This window comes from Mobula birostris, chromosome 14 (assembly GCF_030028105.1).
Source record: "Mobula birostris isolate sMobBir1 chromosome 14, sMobBir1.hap1, whole genome shotgun sequence".
Classification (NCBI taxonomy): domain Eukaryota; kingdom Metazoa; phylum Chordata; class Chondrichthyes; order Myliobatiformes; family Myliobatidae; genus Mobula; species Mobula birostris.
The window spans coordinates 3,842,153-3,856,411 of record NC_092383.1 but is presented as its reverse complement, the minus strand read 5'-3'; the positions used below and the strand labels follow the sequence as shown (position 1 = coordinate 3,856,411).

The 14,259-nt window shown below is 45.5% G+C and overlaps 1 protein-coding gene across 1 annotated transcript in view; it reads right to left on the bottom strand.

Annotated features, from left to right (window-relative positions):
• Positions 1 to 14,259, bottom strand: part of strc1 (stereocilin 1) — a 79,664-nt gene that overhangs the window by 39,985 nt on the left and 25,420 nt on the right. The window contains exons 7-11 of the mRNA XM_072277870.1: positions 14,058 to 14,190; positions 11,744 to 11,926; positions 6,511 to 6,549; positions 6,239 to 6,406; positions 2,619 to 2,756 (exon numbers count right to left, since the gene is read on the bottom strand). Of these exons, the coding sequence (XP_072133971.1) occupies positions 2,619 to 2,756; positions 6,239 to 6,406; positions 6,511 to 6,549; positions 11,744 to 11,926; positions 14,058 to 14,190 (661 nt within the window). The remainder of the gene's footprint in view (positions 1 to 2,618; positions 2,757 to 6,238; positions 6,407 to 6,510; positions 6,550 to 11,743; positions 11,927 to 14,057; positions 14,191 to 14,259) is intronic.

Below are 14,259 nucleotides of genomic sequence, written 5' to 3'. Positions count from 1 at the left end.
CTTTTTCACCGCCTGCTGTACCTGCATGCCCACTTTCAATGACTGGTGTATAATGACACCCAGGTCTCGTTGCACCTCCCCTTTTCCTAATCGGCCACCATTCAGATAATAATCTGTTTTCCTATTTTTGCCACCAAAGTGGATAACTTCACATTTATCCACATTAAATTGCATCTGCCATGAATTTGCCCACTCACCCAACCTATCCAAGTCACCCTGCATCCACTTAGCATCCTCCTCACAGCTAACACTGCTACCCAGCTTCGTGTCATCCGCAAACTTGGAGATGCTGCATTTAATTCCCTCATCCAAGTCATTAATATATATTGTAAACAACTGGGGTCCCAGCACCGAGCCTTGCGGTACCCCACTAGTCACCGCCTGCCATTCTGAAAAGGTCCCGTTTATTCCCACTCTTTGCTTCCTGTCCGCTAACCAACTCTCCACCCACACCAATACCTTACCCCCAATACCGTGTGCTTTTAAGTTTGCACACTAATCTCCTGTGTGGGACCTTGTCAAAAGCCTTCTGAAAATCCAAATATACCACATCCACTGGTTCTCCCCTATCCACTCTACTAGTTACATCCTCAAAAAATTCTATGAGATTCGTCAGACATGATTTTCCTTTCACAAATCCATGCTGACTTTGTCCGATCATTTCACCGCTTTCCAAATGTGCTGTTATCACACCCTTGATAACTGACTCCAGCAGTTTCCCCACCACCGACGTTAGGCTAACCGGTCTATAATTCCCCGGTTTCTCTCTCCCTCCTTTTTTAAAAAGTGGAGTTTACCCATGTTTTGGCCTCCACAGGCATCCGTGGCAATTATTTTCCACAAATTCACCATCCTCCTCATCTCTGTTCTATACGGATATCCCTTTATTTTGAAGCTGTGCCCTCTGGTCCTAGACTGCCCTGCCAAAGGAAGCATCCTCTCGATTTCCACAATCTATATTTCAATATTGAATAGGTTTCAATGAGATCCTCTCTCATTCTTTTAAACTCCAGTGAGCACAGGCCCAGAGACATCAAACACTTCTCGTACGTCAATCCTTTCCCTCCTGGGATCATTCTTGTAAACTTCCTCTGAACCCTCTCCGATGTCAGCACATCCTTTCTAAGGTGAGGGACACAACACTGCTCACAATGCTCAAGGTGAGACCTCACCAGCTCCTTATAAAGCCTCAGCATTACATCCTTGCTCTTATATTCTAGTCCTCTAGAAATGAATGCTAAGATTGCATTTGCCTTCTTCACCACCGACTCAACCTGCAAGTTAACCTTCAGGGAATCCTGTATGTGGACTCCCATGTCTCTGTGCACCTCTGATTTTTGAATTTTTCTCCCGTTTATGATATAGTCTATGCCTTTACTCCTCCTACCAAAGTGCATGACCATACATTTCCCTATACTATATTCCATCTGCCACTTCTTTGCCCATTCCCCCAACCCAAGTCCTTCTGCAGTCCCCCTATTTTCTCAGCACTACCCGCCCCTCCATCTATCTTTGTATCGACTTCTGAACAAGCGTTGGGTCACAGATGTATTACAGGGAATGGCGGGATTTGAGTGTGCGCAGGCAAATGGGATTAGTTCATTTGGCATCATGGTTGGTGCCCTCTGGGGGCGTAGTTCATTCTGTTCAAAAGCCGCTTCCAACGTGCTAATCGGTCCATTTAAAGTTAGCAATGCTCTTTTCCCATTGGTTGGCTTATGGACAATGGAGACAATCTCCGGTTCCAGGCACCCTGGGGGCATAAAAGATGGCATGTATCTTTCTTTTCTGCCACCCACGGGGCCCGACATCAGGCTGAATTTGCAACCAGTCCTAAAGACACAGACGTCCCCCCACCCACCCCGCAGTTTGTTTAGTTATGTATCCACTCGTAGCATGCTTACTTCTTGAGTTTTATAAATCGGGGAGGTTTAGCAGAGTACCCACTCATTTAAAGGGTAACTGAGTGTACAGTGTAATGGTTTTAGGCATCTTAGACGAATACTTGTTTAGCTAGATAGTCATAGTCATACTTTATTGATCCTGGGGGAAACTGGTTTTCGTTACAGTTGCACCATAAATAATAAATAGTAATAAAACCATAAATAGTTAAATAGTAATATGTAAATTATGCCAGTAACTTATGAAATAAGTCCAGGACCAGCCTATTGGCTCAGGGTGTCTGGCCCTCCAAGGGAGGAGCTGTAAAGTTTGATGGCCACAGGCAGGAATGACTTCCTATGACACTCTGTGTTGCATCTCGGTGGAATGAGTCTCTGGCTGAATGTACTCCTGTGCCCACCCAGTACATTATGTAGTGGATGGGAGACATTGACCAAGATGGCATGTAACTTGGACAGCATCCTCTTTTCAGACACCACCGTGAGAGAGTCCAGTTCCATCCACTCACTTTTTAACTCAATACGTCACATACCCATCTTTAAATCCGTGTTTCACTCATTGGATCCTTGACCCTGCTCTCCCACGTTACACTCAGTATGGCATCAAGGGCCAAGGGCTGTACTGTTCTACATTCCTTCCCCAAACCTCCCATTGCGGTAACCTCGTTATTATTATATTTGATACAAAGCGTTTGCAAACAGAATATAAAATATTACCTGCTGCACCGACCACTTCACTTGTGTGAGGCAACTGGTATTGGACATTAACACGTTGACCTTTGATCTCAAGGATATTAAGGGAATGTCCTTTGCAAGGGAACCCAGATTTTTGAGGAAATTTTTATTGTCCGATTCCTAACAATGAAAGCAAGGAATGATTTAACACAATAGAGAGACACCGGTTTAAGAATTAGTTGTAGAAATCAAAATTTGGATGATAATACTTTGTACTTCATTGTTGCCAAACAATTGATACTAGAACGTACAATCATCACAGCGATATTTGATTCTGCGCTCCCTGGATTACAAATCAATAGTAAATATTAAAAATTTAAATTATAAATCATAAATAGAAAACAGAAAAATGGAAAGTAAGGTAGTGCAAAAAAACCAAGATGCAGGTCTGGATATTTGGAGGGTACGGCCCAGATCCAGGTCAGGATCCGTTCAGCAGTCTTATCACAGTTGGAAAGAAGTTGTTCCCAAATCTGGCCGTACAAGTCTTCAAGCTCCTGAGCCTGCTCCCAAAGGGAAGAGGGACGAAAAGTGTGTTGGCTGGGTGGGTCGTGTCCTTGATTATCCTGGCAGCACTGCTCCGACAGCGTGCGGTGTAAAGTGAGTCCAAGGACAGAAGATTGGTTTGTGTGATGTGCTGCGCCGTGTTCACGATCTTCTGCAGCTTCTTCCTGTCTTGGACAGGACAACTTCCATACCAGGTTGTGATGCACCCTAGAAGAATGCTTTCTATGGTGCGTCTATAAAAATTAGTGAGGGTTTTAGGGGACAGGCCAAATTTCTTTAGTTTTCTCAGGAAGTAAAGGCGCTGGTGGGCCTTCTTGGCAGTGGACTCTGCTTGGTTGGACCAAGTCAGGTCATTTGTGATATTGATTCTGAGGAGCTTAAAGCTTTTGACCTGTTCCACTTGTGCACCACCGATGTAAATTGCTGCTTTGCACCAATAGATGTGGGAGCTTTGCACTCTTACGGAGACAGTGCTGTGGTGTGAAGGAACTGTTTAAGAGCCGATTACAGAAAGCTTCCTTTATGCCAACAGGTAAGAGCCAAATATCTGGAGGGGAGATGAGCTGGTGAGGAGGAAGGAGCAATGTGATCACAGAAACAAGGATAAAAGTTTTAAACTCACGAGGTTGCTTAACTGGGAGACAGTGTTGCTCACCCAGCACTCAAATCTCTTACACAAACCAGATGGAGTTCAATCTGGGAAAGTGTGAAGTGGCTCCCTTTGGAAGGTTGAACTTGAAGGCAGAATAAAGAGTTAATGGCAGGATTCTGAACCACGTGGAGGATCAGAGGGATCTTGGGGTTCATGTCCACAGATCCCTCAAAGTTGCTGTGCAAGTTGATAGGGTGGTTAAGAAGGTGTATGATGTGTTGACCTTCATTAGTCAGGAGATTGAGTTCAAGAGTAATAACGCAATGTTGCAGCTCTATAAAACTCTGGTTAGACCACACTTGGAGTATTGTGTTCAGTTCTGCTCACCTCATCATAGGAAGGATGTGGAAGCTTTAGAGAGGGTGCAGAGGAGATTTACCAGGAGGCTGTCTGATGATAAAAGGCACACATAGCCAGAGACTTTTTCCAAGGGCAGAAATAACTAATACAAGAGGGCATAATCTAAAAGTATTTGGAGGCAAGTATTGGGGAATGTCAGAGGTAGTTTTTTTTTAACAGAGCGTAATGGGTGCGTGGAAAGTGCTGTCTGGGGTGATGGTAGAGGGGGATACATTACGGACATTTAAGAGACACCTAGATAGGCACACAGATGCTTGAGAAATGGACAGTTATGCAGGAGGGAAGGGTTAGATTGATCTTCGAGCAGGTTAAACATCAGCACAATATCATGGGCTGAAGGCCCTGTATTTTGTTGTAATGTTCTATGCTCAAACTGGATGTAATTAAGAAGGAATGACATTAAAACATTTCACAAAGTATTGAACAGTCTGATTTCAGAGACTGATTTCCATGTTCCAGTTACTGTAAACTCACACTTGTTCTTGGTCTGCGTGAGGTGTCAGAATACTTTAACCAATCACTCACTCCTATCAGGTTCAAATATCATTCATTAATGAAACTTCACGCTGCCAAAATCCCTTCACGAACTAAAGATTTATCAATTATTCAGGATCTATCCAGCCACAGAGTCGTTTGCTCCGCTATACCTTTCTCAACCACCACTACCTGATAATGTTATCAAATATTTAAATCATTTTTAAATGTTAATTCCCTGATGTGATTGATGCATGGTCAAAATCATTGTCCTTTGACATACGGAAGGTTAAAAACGAGATGGAGCATGCCTGAATTCTCGAGGAGAGAACGTGAATGCCCAGAGTTCCATGCTATCGGTCTGGTCACTGGAAAAAGTAGGACCTGTTCTGTAAGAGTTGAGAAAATGAACAAGAGACCTCCTGGAGATGTGAAAATTCGTGACCAAGTCTGCTGGAGTAATAGACACAGACAGAACATAGAATATTACAGAATGACACAGGCCCGTTGGCCCGCAATATTGTGCCGACCTTTTAACCCACTCTAGCACCAATCATAACATAACTCTCTATTTCTTCTCTCATCCATTTGCCCATCTAAGTGTCTCTTCAATGCCCCTGGTTTATCAGCCCCTACCTCTACCACCACCACTGGCGGTGAGCTCCATACCCCCAACACTCTCTGTGTAAAAAACTCACCTTTGGCACACACCCTCCCTATATTTTCCTCCAAACTTGTGTCCCCCCTCTTCGTATTAGCCGAAAAAGAGATCCTCTGATGAGCAGGAAGTGATTAGCATTATTTGTGACGTGTTCATTGAAACATGGAACCACACACTGAAATGTGTCGTTTGTGTCCGGAGACCAACCCAGTCCGCGATGTGCTGGGACAACCCGTAAGCACCGCCATGCCCACAGCTTACCGACCCGCTAACCCGCGTGTCTTCGGACTGTGGGAGGGAACTGGAGCATGCGAAGGAAACCCACAAAGTTGTGGAGACTGTGTACAAACCCCCTCAGAGACAGTGGCGGTAATTGAACCTGGGTCACTGGCGCTATTAGGCGTTACACTAACCTCTGCACTATACTGTACTGTCCCATTAGAAGCTAGAGAGCATGGACTGAGAAACAGTGGCAAAAATAAAAACGGGACGAGATTTCTCCTCTATGTTCCAAAGACATAGGGATCAGAGTTAGTGAGTTGTGGGCATGCTATGCGTTGGCACCAGATGCGTGACATCACTTGTGGGCTCACCCCCACCCCCAGCACAATCTCAGACTGTGTTGGTCGTCGACACAAAAACGACACACTTCACTGTGTCTTTCGATATACATGTGATAAAAAAGCTAATCTGAGTCTTTTTTTTTAAATTTGGGGCAAAGCCATGCGATTTTCCACTCTGCTCTCTGCTGTGGAGCGCAAACCATCTGATGCAGAACAGAAAGTGGCACAAGACTCACGCATTCACGGGGAGAACGTACCGACTGTTTACGGACAGCGGTGAGAATTGAATCCTGCTCTCCCATTGCCGGTGCTGTAAAGTTTTACGCTAACCGCTATTGCTACCATGACAGGGTCGGAAGAGAGGAGTGAGGAATCGATTACCCACCCAGAATTTATTCACAGCCATCAGCTTCTGTACGGGACTTAGCCGCCTCTCGTAAGCCGCCATGCTGGGCAGGAGGTTCATGAATAGAGCGGATGGAATGACTCGCAGGATCGACGGGCTGAGACCGATCACAGTCGACCCCAGACTGTTCAGCAACTCCTCCGTGATCTGCGGGTTAACAGAGAGAAGGGAACAGTGAAGCCTTCAAACCGCATCCCTCCGCTAGCGGCTACGACAGATCGCAAACGCATCACAGCTCAGGAAATACTCACAGACACATTTTGCAGCACTCTTTCGATAATTGCCCTTGCCTGAAATGGAAACAATGGCTATGTTACACATACAGATACATAAGGGGTGGGTGGCACGATAGAGACACACTATTACACTGCCAGTGAAAGGGGTTCGTTACCCGTCATTGTCCATAAGGAATTTGTACGCTCTCTCCGTGACAATGTGGAATTCCTCCGAATTCTCCGATTTCCTCCCACAGTCCACAAAGTTCAAAGTAAATTTGTAATCAGAGTACCTATATGTCACCATATACAATCCTGTGGGCATACTCAGCAAATCTATAGGATCAGTGAAAGATCAGAAGACAAGAAAGTGTGCAAATGCAAATATAAGTAAATAGCAATAAACATTGAGAACATAAGGTAATAAGATTAAGAGTCCTTTAAGAGAGATCATTGGTTGTGGGAACATCTCAATGGACGGGCAAGTGAGTGAAGTTATCCCCTTTTGTTCAAGAGCCTGATGGTTGTGGGGTAGTAACTGTTTCTGAACCTGCTGGTGTAAGTCCTGAGGCTCTTGTACCTTCTATTTAACGGCAGCTACGAGAAGAGAGCATGCCTGGGTGGTGGGGATCTCTGATGATGGAGGCTGCTTTCCTACGACAGCGTTTTGTGTAGATGTGCTCAATGGTTGGGAGGGCTTTACCCGTACACAGACATACGGGTTAGGGTTAGCGAGTTGTGGGCATGCCACGTTGGTGCTGAAAGTGTAGGCAATACTTGCAGACTGCGCCAGCACAATCCTCCTTGATTTGATTTGACGCAAACGATGCTTTTTGCAAACACAAGAAAATCTGCAGATGCTGGAAACCCAAGGTAACACACACAAAATGCTGGAGGAACTCAGCAGGTCAGGAAGCATCTATGGAGGGGAATAAACGGTCGACATTTTGGGCTGAGACCCCACATCAGGACTGGAAAAGATGATGAGGAGTCCGAGTAAGAAAGTCGGGGGGGGGGGGAGGAGGAAGGTGATAGGGTGAAATCAGGAGTGGGTGAGGGGGTGAAGTAAAGAGCTGGGAAGTTGGTGATACATTTCACTATATGTTTCATTGTACATGTGACAAATAAAGCTAATATTTACATCTTTAAATAAACTTGAGACATATTGGTTGCGCTGAGTTCTGGAGAGAGTTTGAGCTGATTTGGACTGTTTCCATTGGAACAGAGGAGAATGGGGGGGTGATCATATCGAGGTTTATAAAATCATGAAGGGCATAGATAGGGTATAGGCGCAGTTATGATTGGGAATTGGAGGGTACTGATAGAAGGTGAGAGGGGAGAGATTTAGTCAGAACCCGGGAAACAACTTTTTCACCTACAGAGTGGTCAGTATATGGAATGAGCTGCCCAGAGGATGTGGTTAAGGTGGATACTTTTACAACCTTTATGAGGATCTTGGAAAGGAAAAGTTTGGAAGGTTATTGCATATTGGATTTAGAAGGATGTTGGCTCAGTCATAGTGAGATTAGGCCTCAAGCCGAGGTGTTGCCTGTTCACAGCCACCAGAGTTGGTGTGCTCCACCAGAGGCAGTGTGGTGGAGCATCCAAGCTGAAGTTGGTGCTGTCCCCCTCCCCAGTGTTCGCTCGGCAGAACACCAGCTGTATTGTGCTCGACTGCAGGCTGCTGCAACATTCATGGACTTAGGGTCCTGGACTATTTTTTTGAGTGACTACATTTTACTAATTGCACACTGGAGGCTGTGGCAGTACAAAGGACCCTATGGAAAATCCTGGCAATTCTGGACAATGTTTCTCACCCTCTGCATGGCTAAACAGAGGAGCACTTTTAGTAACAGACTAAGACAAGTGTGCTGCTCCAAAGAGCGATATATGAAGTCATTCTTACCCTCGGCCACTAGGCTCTATGAGTCAACCCATAGCTGGGGAAGTGGTGGCTCCCTCCTGTTAGACTATTTGAGGTAACTTATTTTTTATTCTTTCTTACTTCTCTTCTAATATTTGTATATCTTCCTTCCTTGCGCCCTTAACTCCTGGTGGAGTTGTTGGGGCGCCGTCATAACAAACTTTGCACCAGTCTGTTCCATCTGTTGCGGTTGTGTGCCAGAGCCTGGGTCACCGCAAATGTTTTCCCCGTCCATTCTTTAATGTTGTCCGTCCATCTTTTCCTCTGTCTGCCTCTCCTTATTTTCCCCTCCACAGTTCCTTGTAGAACGAACTTTGCAAGGCCACTGGATCTTGTTACGTGGCCGTACCATCTCAGCTTTCTTTTCTTCACTGTTGTGAGAAGGTCTTCATGGGGGCCAACGTGGTGCTGGATGGTCTTGCGGACCTGCTCGTTTGTGATGTGGTCCAAGTATGAGATGCCCAAGATGTTACGATAGCATCTCATTTGTGTATCTGTGATCTTGTAATGCGACCATGACACTGTAATTTCCCTTGGGATCAATAAAGCGTCTATCTATCTTACATGTGCTTGATATCCTATGTGTGTTGTGTGTGCCTTGTGCTGTGTGTGACTGTCGGTGTTGTGTTTTGCACCTTGGCCCTGGCGGAATGCTGCTTCATTTGGATCTATTCATGGGTGTTGATTATGGTTGAATGACAATTAAACTTGAACTGGATAATGTGGACAAAAGGGACTAGAATCTTGGTCAGCCTGGCCAAGTTGGGCTGAAGGGCCTGTTTCTGTGCTGTGTGGCTGTGCTGTATGACCGATTGGAGTCTGGTTCCATTGGGTCTTGCAGCCAGTGAAGAGACGGGATGTCTACATCACCACCATTGTATACAACTACAATGAAACTCGCTTCAAGAAAACGGGATGGCACGGCAGCACAGCAATTAGTGTGATGTGGTCACAGCACCAGCGACCCGGGTTCAAATCCCGCTACTGCCTGTAAGGAGTTTGGAAAGTTTGTTGTCTTCGTGGCAGCAGTTCAATACAATAAATAGTAATAGGAAAAATATAAATTACAGTACACACGCAGACACACACACTCACACACGCGCGCACACACAGAGTATATAATAGTTAAATTAAATAAAAGGAAAGGTACATCACATCGGGAGTTTCTCCGGTTAGTGGACGATTTCCCTCCACGCCTCTCTGACGTAGTGGGGAACCGCGTACGAGGCAAGTTACAGCACTGGTTTGCCATTGCCTTCTGCCGGGTGAGTTTCCAAAGAGATCACCAGTTCGTAACCCAGCACGGATGGAAAGCGTGCAGGGGAGCCGGCTGGATTCGAACCTGGGACCTTTCGTTCCGAAGTCCGGCACTGATACCACTACGCCACCAGCCGGGTCTAAATTAAATAAGTAGTGCAAAAATAGAACTTAAAAAAGAAGTGTGTAGTGTTCATGGGTTCAATGTCTATTCAGAAATCAGACGGCAGAATGGAAAAAGCTGGCCCTGAATCACTGAGTGTGTGTCTTCAGGCTTCTGTACCTCCTCCTCGATGGTAGCAATGAGAACAGGGTTTGACCTGGGTGATGAGGGTCCTTAATGATGGATGCTGCCTTTTTGAGGCATGGCTCCTTGAAGATGTCCTGGATACTATGGAGGCTCATGATGGAGCTGACTAACTTTACAACTCTCTGCAGCTTGTTTTGATCCTGTGCAGTAGCCCCACCACCATATCAGACGGTGATGCAGTTCTCCCTGTGAACGTGTGGGTTTCCAAAGATGGACTGGTTCGCGGGTTAATTGGTCACATGGGTGCAACTGGTCACATGGTTACTTGGTCACATGGGTGTGACTGGCGGCATGGGCTGGTTGGGCTGGGAGAGCCTGTAACTGTGTTGTATCTCTAAAATAAATCTTATTCATGCCTATCCATCAATGGAGGCCATTGGACCCATTGAATCCATACTGGCTCCCTGCAGAGCAATTGCACCTGTGCTATTTGCTCTCTTATTTCCCTACAGCCTAGCCACGTTCTCCCTCTCACACCCGTCAGCTCTCCTGTCGTCACTTAAGGGCCCCTCATAGGGTCTATGGCCCATCCCTAGGGCTGGACAGAGGGCCTCGTGCCCCCACCACCTTCTCTCCACGTTTCTTAGGCTGGCTTCCTGAGGTGGGTTCGTGCCCGTCATGGGTGAAGAGGAGGGGGAAGAGGCTGCTTCAGCGAAACGGAATCCTGCACGTGGATTCTCAAAGCTCAGCATGGTGTGTCACTCAAATAAACTATGCTAACATTAATAAATCTAATGAATCAAAGTTCAATGTAAATTTATTATCGAAGTATTTATATGCCACCATATACTGCCCTGAGATTCATTTTCTTGCAGGTGGGAAGATAGCGCTGGCAATACACGGCAACGGCTTGCGGGCAGCTCACAAATATGAGATATACTCTGAGCTGTAGTCGCTGCCATCTGCGTCTGTAATTTCCCTTTAAAAAGCGTACTTTTGAATAAAAATCTCTCCTACTGGCATACTAGGCCGAAGCCTGAATCGCCCAAGCTATCATGGGTAAAAGGAGACGGCACGTAATGATGATGATGATCGTGGTTAAAATGGCTGTCCAGTACCGCGCGCAGAAGTTGAAAAGCTGCTCAGTGTCTCAGTTCGTTGAGATTACAATATTTTCCCATATATCAAACACCAGAACAGTACAGTGCTGGAACACCCTCTTCAGCCCATGATACTGTGCCTAACTAATTAAACTAACTAGTTAAGATCCTGATGAAGGGTCTCATCCCGAAACATTGATTGTTTAAATGCTACCTGACCTGTTGATTTCCTCCGGCATTTTGTGTGTTTTGCTGGATTTCCAGCATCTGCAGAATCTCCTGTGTTTATGATCTGATATCCATTTCTTTTGAACTTTCCCTGAATGTATGCCCTCTGAATTAGACACTTTGACCATGGGAAAGAGCTATCAGCTGTCTACTCTATGTCTCTGACAATGGATGTTTGTTCCTGATATCAGACCTGATAAAGGATCTCAGCCTGGAATGTCAACTGTTTATTCTTCTCCCTAGATTTCCAGCATCTACAGAATCTTCTGTATTCATCACTTGTTGTTATCAATTAGTGCTGCAACCCTTCCCCCCTTTCACCCTTCCATCTATCGTAACACACTGAAACCATGGAACGTTAAGCACTGGTCCTGTGCACAGCCCTCTCCTCACTGTAACTCCACAGACTGTTATTTCCCCATTTCAGGAGATCCTCCAGTTCCCTGAAGCTTTCTTTTGTCCTCATTACAAACAGCAGAACAGGACAGTAAGGAGGTGGCAGAGTTATACCTGGACAGAAGTGAAGTTCACGGTACTGAGCTCCGGGAGTACGGCCTGGATCTGTGCCGGGTGAAGTTGCTTTAGAAAGGACAATCCGAGGATTGGGAGAAGGCTAACCAGACTTGACAATTCATTCGTCACCAAGAGTCCGTTGTCGATTATACTGGTTGATCTGACCAGAAAATCCGTAAGCTGTATGCAAAGAGAAAAGGGGCAGTAATGACATTAGTAACATCTCTCAAAAACTATCCAACAATCTCTGCCTGTAATGTAAAAATCTTCAGCAAACCTGTTACAGGAAGCAGAGATAGGGTAAATGCAAGCAGGCTTTTTCCACTGAGGTCATGGGTTAAGGGTGAAAGGTGAAAGGAGATTCTGAGGGAAACTTCTTCACTCATTGGGTGGTGCGAATGTGGAATGAGCTGCCAGTGGGGAAGTGTTGAGTGGGTTTGGTCGCAGTATTTAAGATAAAGTTTAGATAGATCCATAATGGGGGGGAGCTTGGAGGTCCATGGTCCAGATGTGGATCGATGGGACTAAGCAGAATTACAGTTTGAACAGACTAGATGGGCTGAAGGGCCTGTTCTTTGCTGTAGTGCTCCATGACTATCTACACTCTGCTTTCCCTAGTTCTGTATGAAATCAAGATGGAAAATGTAAAGCTGGAAGTGAATTCACTTGGGGAGTGGTGGGAGTGTGCAGTGAGCTGCCAGCAGAAGTGGTGGATATGGGCTCGATTTCAACATTTAAGGGAAGTTTGTATAGGTACATGGATGGGAGGGGTATGGAGAGCTATGGACCGGGTGCAGTTCAATGGGAGTAAGCAGATTAAGAATTCAGCAGGGACTAGATGGGCTGAAGGGGCCTGTTTCACAACTGTAGTGTTATAAGTAAACGTAATGCTTCCAGGAACTGATTACTATACCACAAGGCATCGTGATTCAGAGCGATTATAGATAGACCAACTGCAATACCCCAACTGAGGCGATCACAGAAATCAAACTCTCTTCAATACAATGTGGTATAAATAGGCATTTATTTCAGCTAACAACACACAGCGTAGCTCTAGGCATGTTAGCAATTATTCCCACAAGACAGTGTGGAACCAATCCTATATGACACGGAGCTTTGTAGAGGAGATTTACAGGATGCTGTGTGGATCAGAGAGCATGTCTTATGGGGAGAAGTTGAGCAAGCTGGGGTTTTTCTCCTTGGAGTGAAGGAAGACAAGAGATGACTTGATAGAGGTGTACAAGATGATAAGAGGCACAAGTCATGTGGAAAGACAGAGACTTTTTCCCCAGGATGGAACTAGTTAAAACAAGGAGGCAGAATTTTAAGGTGATTAGAGGAAAGCATAGGGGAGATGACAGAGTTAAGTTCTTCACACACAGAGTGGTGGTTGTGTGGGACGCTCTGCCGGGGTGGTGGTAGAGATATTAGGGGCATCTAAGAAACTCTTAGATATGCAAATGAACAATAGAAAATGGAGGGCTATGTAGGAGGGAGGGGGTTAGACTGATTCTAGAGCAGGGTAAAAGATTGGCACAACATTGTGGGACGATGGGCCTGTACTGCTCTGTATTGTTACCCCAGCAGAATTATTCACGAGTTTTCACATCTCCAGGAGGTCTCTCATGCACCTTCTCAACTCTTACAGAACAGTTTCTACTTCTTCCAGTGACCAAACCAATCTCATGGAACTCTGAGCATTAACATTTTTCCTCGAGAACTCAGACGTGCTCCTTCTCAATTTTAATCTCTGTACGTCAAAAGACAATGATTTTTACCACGCACCAATCACATCAGGGAATTAACATTTTAAAATAATTTCAATATTTGATTACTTTATCAGGCAGTGATGGTTGGCAAAGGTATAGCAGGGACTGTGGCTGGATAGATCCTGAATAATTGATAAATCTTCAGTTTGCAAAGGGACTTTGGCAGCGTGAAGCTTCATTAATGAGACTCTCAGACAGGTACATGGATGAGAGAAAAAATGGAGGGCCGTGTAGGAGGGAAGGATTAGATTGATCTTGGAGTGGGTTAACGGGTCGGCACAACATTGTGGGCCAAAGGGCCTGTAAGGTGCTGTAATGTTCTGTGTTCAACGTGTTGCTGTGAGATTGTGGTCAGATACAGCCCAGCTTGGACAAGTAATGACAGGGTGGATTTTTACAGGGAGCCAGTAAGCTCAGGATCACCGATACAGATACTGTTTTTATTCTTGATTTACTCAGTTAGCTAGTGTTCCAGAAGGTCAAATGCCTGCCTCGAGGCTTTCAAATTAAACCTCCGGGATACTAGCCTTCTGATGACTCACCAGCTCATTTGGAACAAAAATCTGATCACCGATGCAGTCCAGGAGTTGCTCCTTGATGACAGCGACCGTTTGAAGGTTCTGTTTGTAGGGCTCCAGATCTTGGGAAGCTGCAGAACAAATCAATCTGCCCAGCCTAGGAACAGGAGAGCCTCAGTCAGAGAGGTCCACGTACATTCTGTGCCACCAGGAATGGGGAAAGATG